General features: G+C 37.3%; 1 protein-coding gene across 5 annotated transcripts in view; it reads left to right on the forward strand.

Annotated features, from left to right (window-relative positions):
* cacna2d3a (calcium channel, voltage-dependent, alpha 2/delta subunit 3a) overlaps window positions 1-21,356 on the forward strand; it is an 807,750-nt gene that overhangs the window by 837 nt on the left and 785,557 nt on the right. For 2 of the 5 annotated variants that reach the window (XM_048547899.1, XM_048547901.2), the window contains exons 2-3: window positions 357-438; window positions 6,397-6,443. In XM_048547899.1, coding sequence (XP_048403856.1) covers window positions 357-438; window positions 6,397-6,443 — 129 coding nt within the window. Of the gene's footprint in view, window positions 1-356; window positions 439-1,276; window positions 1,294-6,396; window positions 6,444-16,073; window positions 16,538-21,356 lie in introns of those variants that run through there. The other 3 variants (XM_059649883.1, XM_059649881.1, XM_059649884.1) reach the window with 3 other exon arrangements.

Consider the following 21,356-nt stretch of genomic DNA (forward strand, 5'->3'; position numbering starts at 1 on the left):
TAAAAGGCTGCATGTAAGATGAAATTTAAAGTTGGTTTCATTCAGTGGTTGGCACGCTGCAGGATCTATATGGTTCATAAAACCTAACACCATATTCTGAGTTAATAGCCCGAAATTGGTAGTTTAGAGGGTATGATATGTACACTAACATTTGGATCTCAAGCGCGCTTGATGGAAAGGATTTTTTTGTCGAATTATAAAATTAATAGAGTAATAAAAGGATTACTTTCTTTCTACCTGCTGAGATTTTCCAGGTATTTGCGTTTTTCTTACTTTCTTTGGGTAGCAATCAGAAGTCACATTGTTTTTTCTCTCTTTCCAATGATAAATATGTTGCCAATATTAATGTCTTTTAGGGTAAAACTATGGGCTTCAGCCTTCGGAGGGGAAATCAAGTCTATTTCAGCCAAGTATTCAGGGTCACAATTCCTGCAGAAGGTAACAACATTTTTTAAAATCATTTTCTTTTACTTTTAGAACCGTAGTTTGATTGTTTCAGAGCTTAGTTGTCACTTAACAACTGACTGCATTTTAAGTAACTGACCCACTTCAAAAATCTATAATCTTTACCATTCTATTTTAACTGATGCGTATTTAATTGAACGTGTTTGGCAGTGTTTTCGATTGTTGTCCGCTTGCCGAAGCTAAGATTTATGTCACAGTATTATGACTGATCCCAATTTAAATGACCATCCTTGGCTCAGTTACAGAGTGTAAGGATAACTTCCATTGTTTTGACTGGCAACTGTTTAACTTTACACGACTTTTTGAATATATTTTAGTATGAAAAACGAGCCGTCTACATATTTTGAGTGTGGATTTTGCAGCGCGTATAGTGTGCTTACTTCAATTCTGCTGTCATTTCGCTCCAGCGCTGGGATGTATTACACCATTGCAGATAAGAGAAATGAGCATCTTATCTAGCTGTTCAGGTGCATAACTAGATCATATTTTAGTGCACTACAATAGGACTCTGAAAAAATGTTGCACAGTTAATTGCATTACTGTTGGAATGAAGAATACGAGTCAGCACTAGTGTCAAATGAATAACTTTACTACAAAATTACAAAATAATTATCCGCCTATGATAATGGTCAACAGAGAACGAGTTACCTGATTTTAGTCAGCTGATTATTTAAAAGTGAGGGTTCATATTGGAAAATTAACATGTTAAAGTTACAATGTGGTTTTAAAAAATAGATAGCCTCTGCACAATATCAAAATACGTGTTGTAATGATGCATTGTGGGAGTTTTCACAAGCGTGAAGGACCCATATGCTACACACATCAAAGGTAAAGCAGGAGAAAACAATATTTTAATGAAGTGGAAGAATATTTTATTAAATTGTGCTCATTTTCAAGCAGTTACCGTTTGAGAAAACATGATGCTCTACTTATTGCATGCATGTCTTCCAAACAAAATCCGAAAGATGTGATAATGGGTTAACCAGTGACGAACAATAGTTAGAGATAATGGGAACTGCAGATGCTGGAGATTCCAAGATAATAAAATGTGAGGCTGGATGAACACAGCAGGCCAAGCAGCATCTCAGGAGCACAAAAGCTGACGTTTCGGGCCTAGACCCTTCATCAGAGAGGGGGATGGGGGGAGGGAACTGGAATAAATAGGGAGAGAGGGGGAGGCGGACCGAAGATGGAGAGCAAAGAAGATAGGTGGAGAGGGTGTAGGTGGGGAGGTAGGGAGGGGATAGGTCAGTCCAGGGAAGACGGACAGGTCAAGGAGGTGGGATGAGGTTAGTGTTAGGCTGGTATACTTTTCGTACCCGTTAATCCCAAGTGCTGAACGTGTGACTTAAATTCAAATAGTGAAACATCTAAAATGTATTCAACCTGATCGTCTCCAAAATTTTATTTTGCTATTACCATTAGTTTCCAAATGTTTTGTTTGGCTTCCTGTGTTATACAAACAACCTGAAAATATCTAACAAGTAAAAATATGTTTCTGGTTTCTTACTGTAGTGGTTCTGTGATAATTTATGATTTTGCACAATTATACACTTATCATTATTGTAAATGCAGAATTTAAAAGTAAGAAGAACTTTTTTAAAAAAAATTGTAACTTGTATTACAACACATATAAAAGGGGAAAAGTTCAAGTATTTTGAGCACCTTATATTTCCAGTAACTATGTTTGCTTTAATATGGGGTTATTGTGTTAGAGAATGGCACCAAAGTGGCTCAGTATCGTCAAGGTTTACTTAGTAGAAGTACAAAATCAGATAAATGCACATCAGAAAGGTTCTGCTTGAAATAATGAAATTTAGTCATATAGATATTGATCTAAAGCAGAATAGTATACCTTTTAAATGCAACACTGCAAGCTTTGCAATTAAACAAGAATAAAATGGTGGAAGCCTGACAGACCTTTATCATTTGAAAGATTTCTCTGGACTTGTAAACTTAACTTTTCCATTTTCCATAGATGTAAAAAACCTCCTGTATATTTATGCATTTTATGTATTATCATAGGCATCACATTGACTATCGGTTTAGATTTAATCATTCAAAATTTTCTTCTTAATTTGTAAACTGTTGATTTATGTATGTGAATAATGATGCTGGGTAATATACCAAAGTACTGATTTATGGTAAAGATGTTTTGTATTAGATATTGTCTTGCTCTCATATATATTTATAGATTGCTACAAAACAAACATAGCTGATTTACAAGATTTTTACAGCTGTCAAGTAGATTTCACAGCATAAAAGAGATTGTAAGCCTCCATATAAGGCCCATGCTTAAACTGTGAAAGACTTAGTAAAATCATCCCTGCTAATTAATGCATCTTTTACACCATTTAAATATAAATATTTACTATATAAACTATAAATTTCACCAGAAATAATGCTGAGAATACCTAAAAATAAAGCAATCATCTGTTGCCATCTTACAAGTTAGTTCTTCCTTCGTTGAGAATGCAATGCGGTAAATAATGATGTTTGAGCTTTTAAGCAATGCTCAGGATGAGTATCACAACTTTTTCAATCAGATAGAAATTGTTTATTCACAAACAGCTGCTTCATTGTTTAAATTTCTTCAACCAATTTTTCTTTGTTTTTGATTGGTTTATACACACATGTAATAATACTGTCATCAGTCTGCATAATTACATGAGTTGTAATAATAATGTAAGTACAAACCTGGGGAAAGGAGAAAAATATTATGTTTATTCTAATAGATGGTAAAATCTATAAACATGGTTGAATTGGAATATACATTAATAAATGTGTGTTAGTTGAACGTTTGAATTGCTAGCGTACATATAGTCAATGAATAATATACATTGTAATACTTGTAAGCAAGGAATCAATGAAAATTTCTTTAAATAAAATTCCTTTTGCTTGTTATATCATGGGTTACATAATGCCATAATATACTTATATGTGGGCTACTTTTTTGAAAATTGGTAAATTGTTGAGAAAATCATGTAATCTAATACATTGGCCTTGATTTTCTTCTCAGGAAAGATTTTTGTCATTCATGTCAGTGACAACTACTTAAAGACCATTGCAAGCTTGCCTGTGGTGATTTCCATGAATCCAGCATGTTTTCCATTGTGACTTCCTCTACTGTGTATCTATGACACCCACAAACAATTTAACACCAGTGAGATTGTCTAAACTGTCAGGTTGAATAATTCTTATTGAGACTCATAGACTTCAAATCAGGAACTATAAAACAGAAAATATAAATTAGATTTAAATGACATAAGAAAATTAAATGAAGATTGGAAGAAACCAAATGATATAAAAGAAATGTGCAGGAAAAGTAATAAATGCAATCTTTATTAAAAAAATGTTCCACTGAGGGAAGAAGATTCCTCAACTAAAAAAAGGGCCAAAAATGGCGATTCATGTGTAATTATCACTTAAATTCATCAATTAAAAACTCGCTAATAACTACACCAGCATTAATTTTCTCAGTAGAACTAAAGAGTGGCTAAAGGAGAAGGAGGGCTTTTTAGAAACCAAAGAGGCGATTCACATCTGGAGGCAGGGACAGCTAACATAATAAAATGAATACTTTGCAACTGCTTTTATGCAAGAGGAGTATGCTGACCAGGCATGGTGACAGAGGCAAAACCTCTGTTACGAGACAGTTTAGAAATTAATAAGGAAGAGGTTTAGATAGGTTGTTGGTACTTAAAGTTGACAAGGCACCGTGACTGGATGAGATACATCCAAAGATTTTGAAGGAGCTGAGGATAAAAACTACAGGGCACTGATCATAATTCTTAGTTTTGTCTTGGCTCAGAGGAGTATTTAGATTCTGGAGAATTGAAAACATTTCAGCCTTATACAGAAAAAATTGTAGGGATAATCCAGGCCATTACAGACCAGTAAGTGTAATTTTGGTGTTGGGGAACCTTCCAGGAATCAATCATTTGGGGTAGAATTAGTATTTATATGGAAAAGGCTGCATTGATTAGAAAGAGTCAGCATAGTTTTCAAAAGGAAATCACATTTAACTAACTTGCTGTAATTTTACGAAGATGTAATAGAAAAGGATAATGCTACTGATGTGATTTAAATGGATTTCCAGAAGGTGTTTGATGCAGTGCCATGCAACAAACCTGTCAGGAAGATTATAAGTCATGTTATAAAAGGTACTGTAGCAACATGGACACAATATTGGCTGATGGATAGAAAACATGGAATAATGGTCAATGAATATTTTTTGGGCTGCAGGAATTTTGTGGTGGAATTTCCCAGTGGTTGGTCTGTGACCCTTTCTTTTCTTGATATATATTAATGATCTAAATCTTTGTGTGCAGGGGACATTTTCAAAATTCATAGATGACCAAAAACTAGGAAGAATTGTAAACCATGAGGGGGTAGCGTAGAACCCCAAATAGGCATTGACAAGTTAGTGGGCAGATAGGTGACAGATAAGTTTCAGTGAGGAGAAGTGTGAGGTGATGCATTTTGGCTGTAAGAACATTGAGAAGCAATACAAAATAGGGTAGAATTCTAAAGGAGATTTGTGAAGGATTTTCAAAATCATGTGTGGACTAGATAGAATAGATAGGGAATAGCTGTGATCCACTTATAAAAGGGACACGAATAAGAGGGTATAGATTTAAAGTGATACACAAAATAAGCCAGGGTGAATTGAGGAAGAACTTTTTCACACAGCTGATAGTTAGGGTATGGAATGCAGTGCTTGAAAATGCAGTGAATGAAATTAAAATTGAGGCATTCAAGAGGACATTCAGTGATTATTTGGATATAGGGTATGGGAAAAAGCAGGAAAAAGTGGTGCTAGGTAACAATACTTGTTTGAAGAGCTGGTGTAGGCAAGATGGGACAAATGGCCTCTTTCAGTGAATGAATGAGTAACTGCAAAACATTCAGATCATTACAGTGATTCAATGCTGACTTTAGCAGCGAGATTTTTAACACATTTCTTGGAGGTGTAGGGCATTTCCAATATCAACTTCTGAATATTTATGCTTGTTCGTATATATTTGGATATTGGAAATTGCAAATAGTGCATATGAAGTCAGAGTTGGAGGAATGGATGGAGGCATTAGCTTTGAGCTTGATTTGTGTGTCCGGTCTGTTCTACTCAAAGGTCAAAATTGCTTGATGATAGGTTTTCCTTTTGGGTCTGTCCAAAGTTGTTATTCCCTATATGTAGGGACCGAATGAGCAAGCTCTGAAGTTTGCGTTTAGATTTGGATACTGGAAATCTGAAACAAATGCAGAGAATACTGGAGAAACTCAGCAGTACTGGCATCTGTGGAAGAAAAACAAGTCCAATATGACTCTACTTCAGACCAGTCAGTTTGATTAGTTTGGAATTGAATGTGCTCCCTTTTTACTATGATCATCTGTTATTTTGTTTTGTCAATTTCCATAGCCTGGCAGAAAATAAAAGAAAGGATAAATTTGGCAGCAGTGCTTTTATCTTAAGCACACGTTCTATGAATACATTGTATCTCACAAAAGAGATAATTCTACTGCATATTAATTTTAAAATTACTTCTTCATGTAAAAATATAAAGTTACAAACATAAATGATGCCTGGCCTCAGAAGATTAGATAATTCTGAAATTCCAGCACTTTTAGGATTTTTGCATTGTGAGGCTTTCCCTTCATCTTGCAGATATTTTGTTAATTCACCTGTGCAAGAATGTCAATACACAACTCTGGAGCAGGTGGGGCTTGAACCTGCACCTCTGAATCAGATATAGGTACATCACCACTACATCACTGAAGTCCTCCCCACCATCTTGAAAACAGATGTCATAATGACATTGTTCGATATTTCGAGTTTTTAAAAAAGTTTGCTAAATAAAAAACATTGAAACTTTTGCAATAAAATTATGACAAATTCTTCATTCCTTGAATTTTGAAATTATTATTTTACAGGCAAAATCACTAGTTTTTACAACAGCAGCATTTCTACTCGAAGGGAGGTAAGAATCAGAAAAATAGTCATTGTTCAAAACTTTTCTACACTGTCTAACTGGAAATTATATAAAAAAAAATTACATCTGTCATGAATGTCATTGATTCTGATAGGGAGACCTGCAATTTCCCACACTTCTTCATCTTTTGTTCATGACATTGTTTCTTGGAATTCTTTTTTGGAATTCATTCATTGGGAATGCGCTTCTCTCATAGTCCAGCATTTATTGCCGAGACAACTTGCTGGAGTAGCATGTTGAAAATCAAATCCTCTCTTGCCCAGAGTTATCATAAAAGTTAAAGATGTTATAAAGATACACAAGACTGCACAGTTTACCCGTCTGTTAGACCCACATTGACAAAAAGCACATACCAAGTTTTTTCCAATTAAATAGATTCCGTCTACAGATAAACAATTATGTACTATTGATATGTAACATTGCTAGTTAAACTCTAATCCCCTCACAAACTTTTCCTTTGCACACACAAGTGGACAGAAAAAAATGGGTAATTTGGGTGGAGGAAGGTAGTTAATGGTTCCTGTCCACAGGTTTTGCAGAGATGAATCTTGTGTGGATCAGAATGCTATTTCTTTATCTTCTATCACTGGATACTTTCACTTGTTAGCTGAAAGCAGAAGGTGACTGGTTCACATTTATATAGGCCTTTTTCTTGTCAATTAAAAATCACAACATATGGCAGCTGCAAAGGGGAAATTTCAGCCTTCAGGCGCATTATACTCCAGAGAAAATAGGTAGTTCCTACATTTGATGAATTCAGCCAAATAATCACCACACCCACAAGCTGTTCAATTATCTGCAAGCTAAATCACATAGCTCTAGGATGACAGAATGCCTTTGTTATTGATTACTGGCCAATAGTCCACAGACCAATCAGCTATTTGTTATCAGCCAAAACTCATTTTGTACACTGTCCTTGGCTCCAGCTCATTTATAAATCAGGCTTTCACAACTGCTTGACCAAGCAACTATATAAATAACATTAAACCATGTTTTTAAAGAGCATAGCAATCTGTAAACAGTCCCTGGCTTTTAAACTTTTTTCCCCCCATCTCAGTCCACAATTAAAACAAAGAAATGTAAAAAGATACAGTGAGTTTATTGCCTATCCCTAATTACTTGAGAGTAGATGGTAGTAAGCTACATTGAATTGCTACAGTCCATTTTGTGTAGGTGCACCTAAAATGCTATTAGGATTCAGGAGTTTCACGATTTTGACCCAAAAACAGTGATGTTGCTGATGGTGATATATTTTCAAATGAGTGGATTGGCGAGGAGCTCATGTGTGGTGATGTTCCTTTGTATTTTCTGCCCTTGTCCTTCTAGATGGTAGTGGTTGCAGGTTTAGAAGCTGTCTGCGGAGCATGAGTGGATTTCTCCAGTGCATCTTTTCGATGGTAGACATTGCTGCTAGCAAGGATCAGTGGTGGAAGGAATGGATACTTTGTGGGTGTGGTGCCAAGCAAGCAGGCTGCATTGTCCTGGATGACGCCAATCTTCTTGAGTGTTATTGCAGCTGTGCTCTTGTAGGCAAGTTAGGAGTGTTCCATCATACTCCTGACTTGTGCCTGGTCGATGATGGACAGGCTTTGGGGAGTCAGGACGTGAATTACAAACTGTAGGATTCATAATCTCTGACTTGTTCTTGTAGCAATTGCATTTATAGGTTCTGCTTCTGGTCAATGCCTTCTCTCAGAATGTTGGTCGTGGGGGATTCAGTGATGGTAATGCTATTCAGAATCAAGGGGGATGTTTAGATTCTCCATTGCTGGAGACGAGCATTGCCTGATATTTGTGACATGCACATGTTGCTTGCCACTTGTCAGCCCGAGCCTGGAATTGTTCCAGGACATGCTGCATGTGGTCATGGACAGCTTCAGTATCTGAGGAATCATGAACAGTGTTAACTATTGCAAAATCATCAGTTGATCTCCTTACTTCTGGCTTTATGATGGAGGGAAGATCATTGATGAAGCAGTTAAAGATGTTTGGGCTCAGGAAATTCCCCTGAGTAACTTCAACTCTCATTCTACCTGAGCTCCTTGATGCCACACTTATTCAAGTGCAGCCTTTGATGCCAAAGGAAAACACTGTCACTAACTTCCTGGAATTCAGTTCTTTGGCCCACGTTTCTACCAGGGCTGTAATAAAGTCATGAGCTAAATGGCCCAGACAGAACACAAAGTGAGTACCAATGACCAGGTTATTCCTGACTAAATGCTGTTTGATAGCACTGTTGTGACCTTTATTGATAATCAAGAGTAGAGTGATGGGGTGATATTATTCATTTTCTGAGATCCAGTATGTAATTATTCCTATATATGAACATCCTGAAAATGCTAAAGCAAAGGTGAAAGACTCCCTTTTTGTTGGTCTTTGAATTCCTGAAAAATAACTCAAGTTTTACCTTATACTAATGCTTGATAAATGATGTGTATACTCTGAAAGTAATTAATATTCGTATGGGAATTTAAGCAGTTGCTGCAAAAACCTATTTCAGTTGTAATACATTCATAAATTAAAAGGATACAAGAACCAATGTATAGATAGAAAACAAAATTGTATAGATTATGCAAATTCATTTAAGTAAGGAACGAAAGACCTCTAGGGTAGAATATTTGTTGGGGGTGGGTGTATTTCCAAATGCCAAAGCAATTTTTAAAGGGACAGCAAATAGTGGTTAGGAAGTGTGCTCACCGTTTAATTCAGGCCAGGGGCTGGGCTGCTGTGGTTGGAGGACTGTAAAAGGCAATCAGATAGTGGCAGCTCCCGTATCAGATGTGTGGAATGTGGGAGAGAGTGAGGAACCTCAAGATGAATGTGCTCTATCAAGGTTTTGTGAAAATGTGAGAGCAAAACTGGCCACAGCTGCAAGGCCACTACTGTAGATGGGGATTCCCTCCACAGGCTGGCCTGTTGCTGCACCTGTGACTACTTTGGAATCGTGGCCACAGGAGGGTGGGAATGCGGGTTCAGGTCTGTTAAATGGGGCACCAGTTCCCTGATCTGCTGCCTCGAGGCTGTTTCTGTTCCTAGCGTGTATTTTGGCTTTCATGGGTTGCTCAATGGCCAACTGGTAATTCCAGTCATTTTCTGCACTGTATCCTTAATCTGCCTGTGGGTGGTTTGCCATCACCATTCCCTGTGTACCAATCATCCACCTCTAAAGTGATGTAGAGGCGAGAACTTGCTGGCAAACCTGCATATAGTCAATGTTGGGAAATTGCAGCCTCACTACCTCCCTTCTTACCTCCGTGATGATGGTCTTTACATTAGATGCTATTGGTTAAGATGCACAGTTATTTATCTTTAGTCTTAAATATGCATTAATACCTATGCCTGAGAACGAGAATACGTGGACACAGTAAGGGCTATGAATGTTGAAAGCCAGAGTCAACAGATATGAAGCTGGAAAAGCACAGCAGATCAGACAGCATCCGAGGAGCAGGAAAGTCAACGCTGAGGCTGGAATCCTTTATCAGAACTGGGGAGAGGGAGGGGACCTCAAAAGCAAATAGAGGAAGGGATTGGGGCTGGGGGAAGGGTAAGTGGGATGGTGATAGGTGGATGCAGGTAGGGGGTTATTGTGATTGGTTAGTGGGAAGGGTGGAGCGGATGGGTCAGAAGGAAGATGGACAGATTATGTCAGGTCAGGGAATTGAGGAGGAGGGGTAAGGAGAGGGCTAGGCATGGGAGAAAGCTGGTGTGGAGGCATTTTGAAGCTCATGAAGTCAATATTGAGGCCATTGAGCTGTAAGCTTCCAAAGTGAAATATCAGGTGTAGTCCCTCATTTTATGTTTGGCCTCACTCTGACAGTGGAGGAGACCAAGGATGGACATGTCGCACCTGGTACCTTTCCCTGAAATTTCAAGAGGTGCAACACCTGCCCATACACCTTCCCTCTCACTTCCGTCCAAGGCCTTAAACAATCCTTCCAGATCTGGCAGATCCATTTGCACTTCATCCAACCTGATCTATTGTATCCTCTATATTGGGGAGAACAAATGCAAACTCGGAGATCGGTTCATGGAGCATCTGTACTCTGCACACATCAAACAACACATCCTTCTGGTTGTCATCCTTGGCCTTCTCCAATGACAGAGTGAGACCAAACATAAACTGGAAGAACAACAACTGATCTTTCGCCTTGGGAGCTTAAAGCCCAATGGCCTCAATATTGACTTCACCAACTTCAAATCCCTCCATCCTCAGCCTTATCCCATGTCCAACTTTCCTCCTACTCACCCATCTGCTGGACCTTTCCCATGGACCAATCACCTAACCCCCTTCCCCCCAGTCCCACCTCTTCCCTCTATTTAATTCTGGGCTCGCCTCCCCCTCTTCAGTCCTGTACGTTGACTTTCCTGCTCTCGGATGCTGTCTGATCTGCTGTGCTTTTCCAGGTTCACGTGTATCGACAAAGGGAAGACATAGCTTATTATAAACTACATCTGTACCTTGCTGTGAAAGGGAGGAAACATAAAAATACAAAGTTTAAAAAGACGCATTGTAAAAACAAAAGAATTAGATATTACATTTGGAAATTAATTATGGCAGGCTGTCTGCAAGGATTGCAGTGTTACCCATTTGCTGACTTACATTGTGAATGAAAAGGTTCATGATGTAAAAAGCAATATAATATATAAAAGGTGTTCTTTTGTGTATTCAGTGCAGTGAAATGGTAAATTAATGTGGAAAGAACGTATTCACAATTTTGCTATAATTAATATACAGAGGAATTTTTCCTACATCATTATATAAATAATTTCGCTATAACTGCACTGTGATATTTAACTTTCACTTAGAAAATGTTACAGATTATGAGCCAGATAAATAGGTGTTTAGTTCTGTACTTCCCCAATCCCACCCTTTCGGGGTTGCTCTGAGAATTAGACCAACCATCCTGGCCTTTTGGTTGTTTACTGTCAATCATAATTTCTTTGATTGTATAGCCAAATATCTTCAGTCAGTGTGCTTTCTATATAGATGGGACTAATATTTGTAATAAATAATTTCTCTTTGGTTCATTGTTTTACCTTTTACTGTGAGAAATAAAATAAGCATTCGTGCTGTATGGGTGGAATCTTTATTTCATGGAATTCATACAGTGTGGAAACAGGTTCTTTGGCCCAGCATTCCACACTGACCCTGAGAGAATCCCACCCAGACCCATCCCCCTATAACTCACCTAATCGACACATCCCTGAACACTACGGGCAATTTAGCATGGCCAATCCACCTCACGGGCACATTTTTGGATGTGGGAGGAAAGTGGAGCACCCAGAGGAAACCCATGCAGACATAGGGAGAATGTGCAGACTCCACACAGACAGTTGCCCGAGGGTGGAATTGAACTTAGGTCCCTGGCGCTGTGAGACAGCAGTGCTAACCACTATGCCACCGTACCATCCTGCTTGTGGTGACAATGGTACTCTTCACCACTGAGAGGGTAGAGAGCTACTTAGAGACATGCATTGCCTTCTGTGGGGTAGATCTGCTGAATCATGTGCCAATCATGGTTCATAGAGATCAGCTGTGAGCCTTTCCTGGGAATCAGAACTCAGGGTGGAGACCACTGAGAGTTGCTGACCGATTAGAGGCTCTTGGCTCTTTTGCTCATCAGCAACCCATGGATATGGGGTGTTTCTGAAAGAAGGAGACTTACCAGACACAAGGGATTGAAAAGCAACCCAGGTTACAAGTAAGTAATGGCACAATTGACGAAGGCTGCAAGATAGGAGGTACAGATGGGCTGTAGAGGTGCAGAGCATTCTGTTGACTCTCAGGAGGCTTTCACTTTCCCATGCTGTGTCCCCTATCAGAACATGAGTGGCTTTGAAGAAGGGACCACCCACATCCATCAGGAGACAACAAGCAGCTTGAAGGTGCAGGTATAGTTGCCATGGCATGGTGACAGGCCTGCCGTTAATACCAATGGTTGGAGGTGACCTGTAAGTGATGACTAAGGAGCCACCTAATGCCCCCAGCTTTATGTAAATCAGGAAGACTGACATGGGTTTTTATGCCACAGTCTTAATTGGAGCAGACGTGGGAAGGTGGTGGGATCGTCAAACATTGTCCCATTCAGCTAAATGGCCTCTCCACTTGCAAGTTTGCAAATAGAAAATTCCACTCTATTTGTTGACATAAATATAACATAGATTGTAGATAAATGGCAGCATTTTTGAGAGTAATGTGATGTTTTTTGTGTACACATTGTATCTCTTATGGATTAAATTGTATGCTGCATCAATATATATTATGTACAAACTAATTAAACATAAGTGTATGATCGTGTATGTAGTTAAAGTGCAGTCCTCAAATGCCTACTTGTTTATAGTACTCACAAGTACACAAATATACTAAAATTATGTAATAATTTACATAACACAATATTCCCTGACTTGTCTTTGGTCAACTTGATGCCCGCATGGTTTGGTTTCCAAATATGCTCTGTGAATTTGGACTATGATATGTGGGCTTTGATTCTTTTCTTTGAGCGTTCATTATATTTTTATGTGTCATGATATGCAATATGAGTGCAAGTAAACATTTAAATCAATTATGTGGAAACTTAACCTTAGCAATTCTTTTCAATGTTCCCTTTAATATTTAAGTGAGAATGAAATTGACGACTTGACAGACTGCAGCTGACGATTTTCTCATTACTTTATAACTTAAAGAAGAGAAAAAAAGCTTGCCTTGAATACTAATACTAAATAAACACCCTCTGGGAGAGACACATTAACAATGATATGGCAATTAAGATAGTAGAAATGAATGTAGCAGGATATGCAAATTGCATTGTACTTGCAATGATGGAAAGAAAATATATTGCAGGTATAAATTGCAGTGAGTGAAGTCAATCTGGAGAGAATCTTGTTGAAATCTCAGCTGTTTTGTCTACCAGCTGGGGAGCTGGTGAGACTCCCTACTGCCACTTTTCAAGAAGACCTGCCAAAACACAGGAAAATTGAGTGGCTGAGATTATCCCCAGGATTCAGATCATAAGGTCAGAGTTCTCGCCTACCAGGAATGACTGGTCAATCACAGGGCAGCAGCTCCTTTGTTTAGCACTGTCACAGGACAAGCCATAGGTACTGCAGGACCTACAGACTCCAAGTGTTTCAGGAACATGGAGAAGCCCAGACCACAAGTAAGTAATGTGAAGGGGTGGGTTTGTGGAGTGGAGTATGGAGGAAAGGAGTATTAGCGACAACAGCAGGAGAGTGATTCTCTCAGTGTCTCCCCCATTCCGATGTCCAGTCCAGTAATCAAGCACTTCATTCTATTGAGGGAACTAATTAGCTTATTGAAAACAAAAAATAGGATGGACTTTGGAATTCTGTAAGTTGGCTTATTGAAAGCAAGAATTAGGAAGACTTTGGAATTCTGTAAATTGATAGAAACACAATGATTAGTATATACCGTAATAATCATTATATCTCTTATGAATTAAATTGTATGCTGCATCAATATATACTATGTACAAACTAATTACACATAAATGTAGGATAGTGTATGTAATTAAAGTGCAGTCCTCAAATGCCTACTTGTTTATAGCACTCATAAAATGCACAGAGTAAGGAGAAACCTGTGATCAGCCAGTGTACCAAAGAATATCACTGACCTAAGCAGCATTGGATGTGTCACTACTTCCATTCAAACTATGTACAAGCAGTAATTTGCATTTATATTGCACTTTCCATATGCAGGAAGACACCTCAGAACACTGTACAATAAGGAGGTAAGATAAAGGAGGATATCAGAGGTAAGATAAAGGCGAAATGAGGTCCTGAGGAAGTTTGGAAAGAGAGAAGTATTTTGCATGGGCATCCATTGCAATTTGTAGGAGGCAGGAATGAGAGATGTGTGAAGTTCAATATGAGTGAACGTATATGTTGTGCCATTTTGAGTGAGTTGAAATTTATGAAGGGCTTTGTGATGAGGTAATGTAAGAATACGTTTGGAGAAATCCAGGCTCTTGACCAAAAACAACTTGTATCTAAATAGCACTCCTACTGTAATAAAGCATCCCAAAGTGCTTCAAATTAATATTATAAAGCAAAGTTTGATTAAGAAAACACAGAAGGTGACATTTGGAACAAAGTAACAAAGTATTCATCGTAGAGCTAGCTTTCAAAAGTGTCTTAAAGGAAAAAGGAGAGGTAGCGAGGAAAGGATGGAACAAACTCTAGTGTTTAGAGCCAAATTGGCTGAAATCCTTGCTGCCAGCTGTGGCAATATTAAATATAGGTTTGCTTACGATGCTAGAATTGGAGGAGAACTGATATCTTGGAGAGTTTTGGGGCTAGGAGAGACTACATAGATAGGGAAGACTGATGCCATGAGAAAATTTGAAAACAAAGATGCAATTTTAAAATTGCAGCGTTTCTTAATGGATGTTATAAAACTAGAAGCAGGTCAATGTAAATTGGAAGATATTTCAAGCAAATCGATAATCACAGGTATTTCCTGTCATCTTCCACATGTATGATATTGTACAGCAGTTATTTGTAATGCTATATGCAACACCAGTGGTGTCTGCTCTGGGATCCTTAGCCAACCCAGAGGTTCATGAAGGTTTTTTTTCTCATTTGTGGTTGTGCTATTGCAATGGATGCTTCTTTCAGGTACCAGTTCACTTGGATAACAAAATTCTGCGTCCTTAGTTGTAATAGACATCAGTAGATATCATCAGGAGATGCCCTTCAGCAGTGGAATATGTGGAACAGTGCAGAGCTGGTTAGTTTATGCTGATATCAGCAGATGTTCAGTGTCATGACGTAGCCTATATCAGTCAAAATTGTTGCTGACTCTGAAAGTAGTGAACCCACAGCAACTCCAGCAAAAAGGATTATTTAACCTCCCCTGCAATCCACACATGTCTCTACTTCACTTTGCAGCCATCCACTGCAGGGCATGTCTGGTCATAGCGCATTTGGATTGCCAATATAAAGTTCATGACACACTACAGGCAATTACATCGGAAAACACATTGGGCACATGTGTAACAAGCATTAAAATGCATTAAAATAAAATCACTATTAATATTCGTGCAGCTTGCCTGTCTTTTGATTTGGTGAACATCAATGTCAGCGTACAGTGGATGGTTCATTGTCCCTGCAGATCTTCATGGATCAGGTGAGCCTAAAACTCTTCACCCATTATCTACTAATCAATGCCAGAGAGTTGACTCTGAATGATGCACCTGCTGCCTCAGATAATACCTACTCCAAACCGTGTGGACTATCTGCTGTTTGTATTCCAAATCTTCCTTCTAACCAACCTGTGGCACTAAAGGGAATCAGCACAAAAATGCCAATATGGAAGTCTTGCAACATTTAGCATGAAATTGTCTGATTTTTGTCTGGAGACAAATACATTTTTAATAACAACTTGCAATAGTATTTTGCACTTAATATTTAACTTATGATAATTTATATTTGAACAGCTCAAACTAAATTAGATATCTGTGTTCTGGTGTAACAAAACTTTGAGTTTTTTCTATTTGTTAAAAAAGTCTTTAATCTTCAACTTTCAGTTATTTTTCTTGCATTTAAATCTTTCCTTCTTCCTTTCCTTTCTCTTCATTTAATGCACCCAACAATTTCCAGTGGAAAAGGAGTTAAACAATCTTCACCTGTCAGTGCAATTGTACAACTGGCCACTTGGAGGTGCATAAGAGCTGCTTAAAGTTGACCAGTGATAGCCTTTCAACAGAAGTATTTCATCGCTACTTGCGGCTTCCCCGATACTGCCAGAAAAATCTGAAACTTTTGTTTGTTGCTTTATGAAGATTTAATACGAAAGAAAATTGCTACAAAAGTATTTTTATAATTCACAGCATAAATTCAGAGCATTCAGCACACTAACTTTGTAATTATGATTTTTACCTTTTTCAAAAATATGATCCTCTACTGTGATAAAAATAAGGGTAAATAGCAACATCTTAATTGCTATCGTTTGTATTGATACATTCTGAAATGGCATATGGTATTATGAAAAAAAAAGAGCATTTAATGCAAGTGGATATTATCAGGAAGAATTTTTTTACTGCTTACTGTCTAACAGCTTTCAGGTACAGTACAAAATTCATTTTTTCATTACTTTAACAGTTGAGAAATTACTTGAGTGTAATTTATTTTAACAGTACAGTTTGTTATATAATGATGACATTGACGCTATTGCACCAGTTTAGGAATAAGAATTTGTTACAATATATACTACTTACTAGTTTATCAATTCCTGTTTTCAATGGATGAAAGCTACTTCTAAAGATTATTTTTAGTGCTTTGTTTCATCTCTAGAAAATGTTTAAATGGCTATACATGGAAAATATTACATTGTGTTGATTCTTAGAAGTTTTAGATATTCAGCCCTCTGTTTTTGTGATATTGTTATTCTGTAATTGGCAGATGATAATGAGTCCCATCCCTTCCTAAAATGTGAAGCTTCAATAGGTCATAAACGGTTAGAGGCACTGATCAAACCAAAGCCACTTGATTAGACACAGTCTAATCAGCAAACATTTTAAACTTACTTCTATTGCTCAATATTTAAAGGCAGCAGATCTACGATTTTATACAATAAAGATCTAACAAAAATAAAGATGTGTCGGAAATGTTTCTGGAATACAGTCCGAATACTGACAGGTCAATATTTCCTAAACATCTCCAGTATTAAAACCAAAATATTAATTACAGTTTTCTTTTTATAGATACAATGTGACATTCAGTCTATGTTCAGAATTTCTGTTTATGTTTTATAAGCTCCTAAGTTAATATTTTCAAAGATAACTAATTTGAGTATTTAATGCAAACTGTCACAAATGTAGTGTATCTCATTGATTCAGATATATAGTTCTGAATCTGCAAACAGGTATAGATGGCATTGTGGAAGTGGAGGTATTGCCTGTACTTTAGGTAGTCATCAACTCATGTGGAGGATTAAAAGTGTTGATGGGTACAGTTACCATTGGAATTAGGACTCTGAATATCAGAGTTTCCATGTTCTATGCCTTCTTATAGCCTGGTGTTTGATTAGGTTGAGCCAACTGTAACAGAAGCTCCACTGATGTCTATGGGATCAACCAAATTTAAGACTAGACCCCCAAGAATCCAGCCATAATCATTTTTAAAAATTACAAGGGAAGTTGGGTATATTACCATTTTCTTTGTTGTTTAGTTTGGTAGTAGGAATATTGTGGTGACTGTAATGAGGTCAGTCAGGTGGACAGCATAGAATATGAGTTCCCTGATTAGGGCTGTTAATCTGGTTCAATCAGGGGGCCCTGGCTGATAGATAAAAACAAGAATGTCAGACTTCTTGCTCACTCTGAAAGCTGGCTCTGAAGCAGCTGGATCAGTGTCAAGGACTCTCATATATAAATAAAAGGTGACATCGTGACAAGATACCAGCCTCTGTGGATTTATTTCAAACATAGCCTTGTATCTTAAGATTGACGTTCTAGCTCATGGTAAGTTGATGGCTCATATGTGACCAGAGCCCATCAAAGACATTTAAATCTCACGGCCTGCCCAGATCCTTCAAACATCAGCAGGATCCATGCAGTTAAGGACACTTTAAAAAATTTAAGTTGCATGATTTCCAAAATCTTTAGATGCAGTACAAAATTTTGATTTTATAATTCTTACTATTGAGAGATTACCTGAGTGTAATCTGTGCTAACAGTATAGCTTGTGTAATAATGCAATTAATGGTAGCATCAGCACTACAACAGCAAGACAATTTTAGACAGAGCTGGCTTAGGAATAAGAAAATCGGTAAGAAATGTGTTTTACTTTATTGGAAAACCAATTCTGATTGCCCAACAAGGAATGTATTTTCTAATGGTCAATTATATGGTGATACATTAATAGTTCAAATACAATAGCAGTATTGACAGGTAGAAAATGCCAGTCTTGCAACTGTTGTGCTTATTGTGCAAAATGTTATTGATTTATTTAAGAGGTTCAAGGTGAATCAGGTTCAGCAAAGTATATTTTCTAAACCAACTTAGTTGGAGTAATGGGTGATTTCAGGGAATTAGTTTGCACTGAAAATACTAGATACTTGTAGTTTTGCTTTGAAAATTCAGTATCGCAAAGAAATTTTTGTGTGTGTTTTTTCACCAGCAGTTAGTTCATTACGTAGTGATTAATTCTCAAGCAAAGTTTCAACCATGGTAGGCTATGTCAGAAAATAGCTGTAGACATATTTAGGACATTTAAAAGTTGGATGTTGAATATTTTGAGCAAACAATTTGAGAGATTTGTTAATAGAAATGTAGCGTGGCACAGCACATGTAACACTTCAATAAATTTTCATCCTCATCACCTGGCAGAATTCCTCTCCATAGATGCATCTGTCTGTTGTAGAACTATCATGATTTATATTTCATTTGGGATAAAAGTTGGATGAGGTTTACAACAAGCAAACAGACTCTTCTGCCAGTTAATTTTCTGGTTAAGTTGGAAATTTACCTAATTTTCTTTGGCACGAGAATCCATCTGAATTTTATGGAGTGAAATGTCTTCAATCCGCTTAAGGCGCTTAATTAATTTGTTGGGATCTATGCTGTCTCATTTTAGTGTGTGGTGGCCATGAATCCACAGGAGATACCAATCTTAATTCTGCTGAAACTGATAGGAAACTGGAAATAACATGAAGCTAAAATTATGCTTCTTGCAGGGCAATAATAATGTAGAAAATCTGTTCTAAAGCTGTTCCAAAATTTGGACAAGACATCTTTGGAGAGGAACAAATGGAAAATTTATTTTCATTTGTTAGGTGTGTTCGATTCATCCTTAATATAACAATAAAAATATCCTTGATTTCCATTTTGAGGGTGAGACTGTTTTGCTTTAGCCTTACTTGTCTTCTATGCCTCATCTAGAAGTGTTTATTTTTGATTCTTGGTGCCCCAAAGTGGAAAATAATTAATTCTCCTAGTACTGGAAACTATTGCTTTGAAAATAAGAAATTTTGACTTCTCCACCATTAAATTTAAAAATTTTTTTCAACTCCTATGTAACTTGAATTTTATAATTTGTTTGATTTATTATTTATGATACAAACTGATTTCTCTTCTCTTCAAATGAACATTGAAGAGTACAACAAATTAGTATGGAAAAAATTAGAACCCCAAAATTACGATTAGTTCTATAATGGATTGTACTGAAGGAAACTGTCCCAAACAAAGTGTATCAATCCTCAACAATTTTCTCATTAATCTTTTTTCTGAAAAAATTCTAGTGCTGTCTAATTTACTTTAAATTTACCTAATATACTTCAGTAAGCACTGAAGCTGTTTGTATGAAAATATGTCTTCCAGTCTCACTCTTTATATTCTTAGCATCGATTGTTATCTTAATGCTTTGTAGCCTCAAGTTAATTGATCATTGCAAATCATCTTTGACTTGTCACTGTCAATGCCAGTTGCTCCTCGATTCAAGAATGATGTCCACTCAGGACTGAAATTTCCTACCACGAGCCTTCATATGGATGAGCAGGCTGACTCTTAACCTGTATACCTCTGGGCACATGGGAAAAGGACTCCCATGAAGAAGTAGGATATTGAGTGCGGGATTTGCTTATTTCTTTCTTTCCTTTCTCTGCCATTGCTCTACCATCTTAATAACATATTGTGATTCAAGGTATGTAGCAGTGTGATGGACAAGTTGTTGCCATACTGAACAATTAGCAGTCAAGCTTCTTTCAGTAATTAATTTCAATGATGCTGCCCTTTAAGAAGAGCTTCAGAACTTGAGCTATGTGAGAATTGTGAAAATAAGATCAGAGATAGTTTCAGCCATCTGGACACGTCATCTTTTACTAACCATTCATATAATAGCCTAAATAAAGATTATGTGGTTATTAACATGTGACTATTGTGGGAGCTTGCTGTGCACAAATTACGTCTTCCATTTTCTATTAAAGCAGTAACGACATTTCAATAACACATTGGGACATCATGAGGTGGTAATAAAAACACTATATAAATGCAAATCCTTCCTCCATTTCTTTCTTATATTTTTGAGACATGCCTAACTTACTGCATTTGATTCCTTTGTGATATTAGCCTCTGTAATAACTTTTCCAATGTGAGGTACATTCACTCTTACCTAGGTTTGGGTCTGAAAGTACGTGAAATAGGAAGAGAAGAGCTCTGGTTCTATGTCACCTGCCTTGTGTCCTTCACTTGATCCACTCCTCCTTCCAATTATATCAGTTCAGAGAATTCTCGTTGGCAACTCGCAGGAGTGTCACTAGGGATATATGCACAAAGAAATGCACAAAGGAAAATACACCTGAACAGCTGAAAAAAAAACAGAAAATAGTAGGTTGATTTACAATTGTGCAATCAAGTTACTTATCATACCTGCTAAATGACCTAGACCTCACAGCTGATCCTTTAAAACATCAACTTTATGTATCAATACAAACAGCACTGCATGCCTGAACATAGGAAATAACAAGCAAGGCATTCAAGGACTCCTTTTCTCAAACATCATTGTGCTCAGGCTGTTTCACAGAGCCTCTCTCTTCTCTACTTTCTCCTTGCTTGGATACTCTGACCACATGTGAAATGGGGTGAGTTCATATACAGCATAACTGAATCTCCATCTACTTTTAGAAGTGGGTTCTGCTGTTTACCTATGATGAAACATAATTAGCACCTCAGCCACTTGACAAACTGATGATGGACTATAATCTTCTAAAATCAGATTCAAACGTCTGAAAATATTTTGACGGGATGTTTGGATAAAAATGTGACTGAGAGATGTATAGAATAAATTGAATCAGTGACAATGAGTCACAGTGCTATAATTCAATCTAGTGATTTTTATGTAATAAATTACAAACACAAATCTTTGACCAATCAGTGAATAAGGTGC

Source organism: Stegostoma tigrinum, chromosome 11 (genome assembly GCF_030684315.1).
Source record: "Stegostoma tigrinum isolate sSteTig4 chromosome 11, sSteTig4.hap1, whole genome shotgun sequence".
Lineage (NCBI taxonomy): Eukaryota > Metazoa > Chordata > Chondrichthyes > Orectolobiformes > Stegostomatidae > Stegostoma > Stegostoma tigrinum.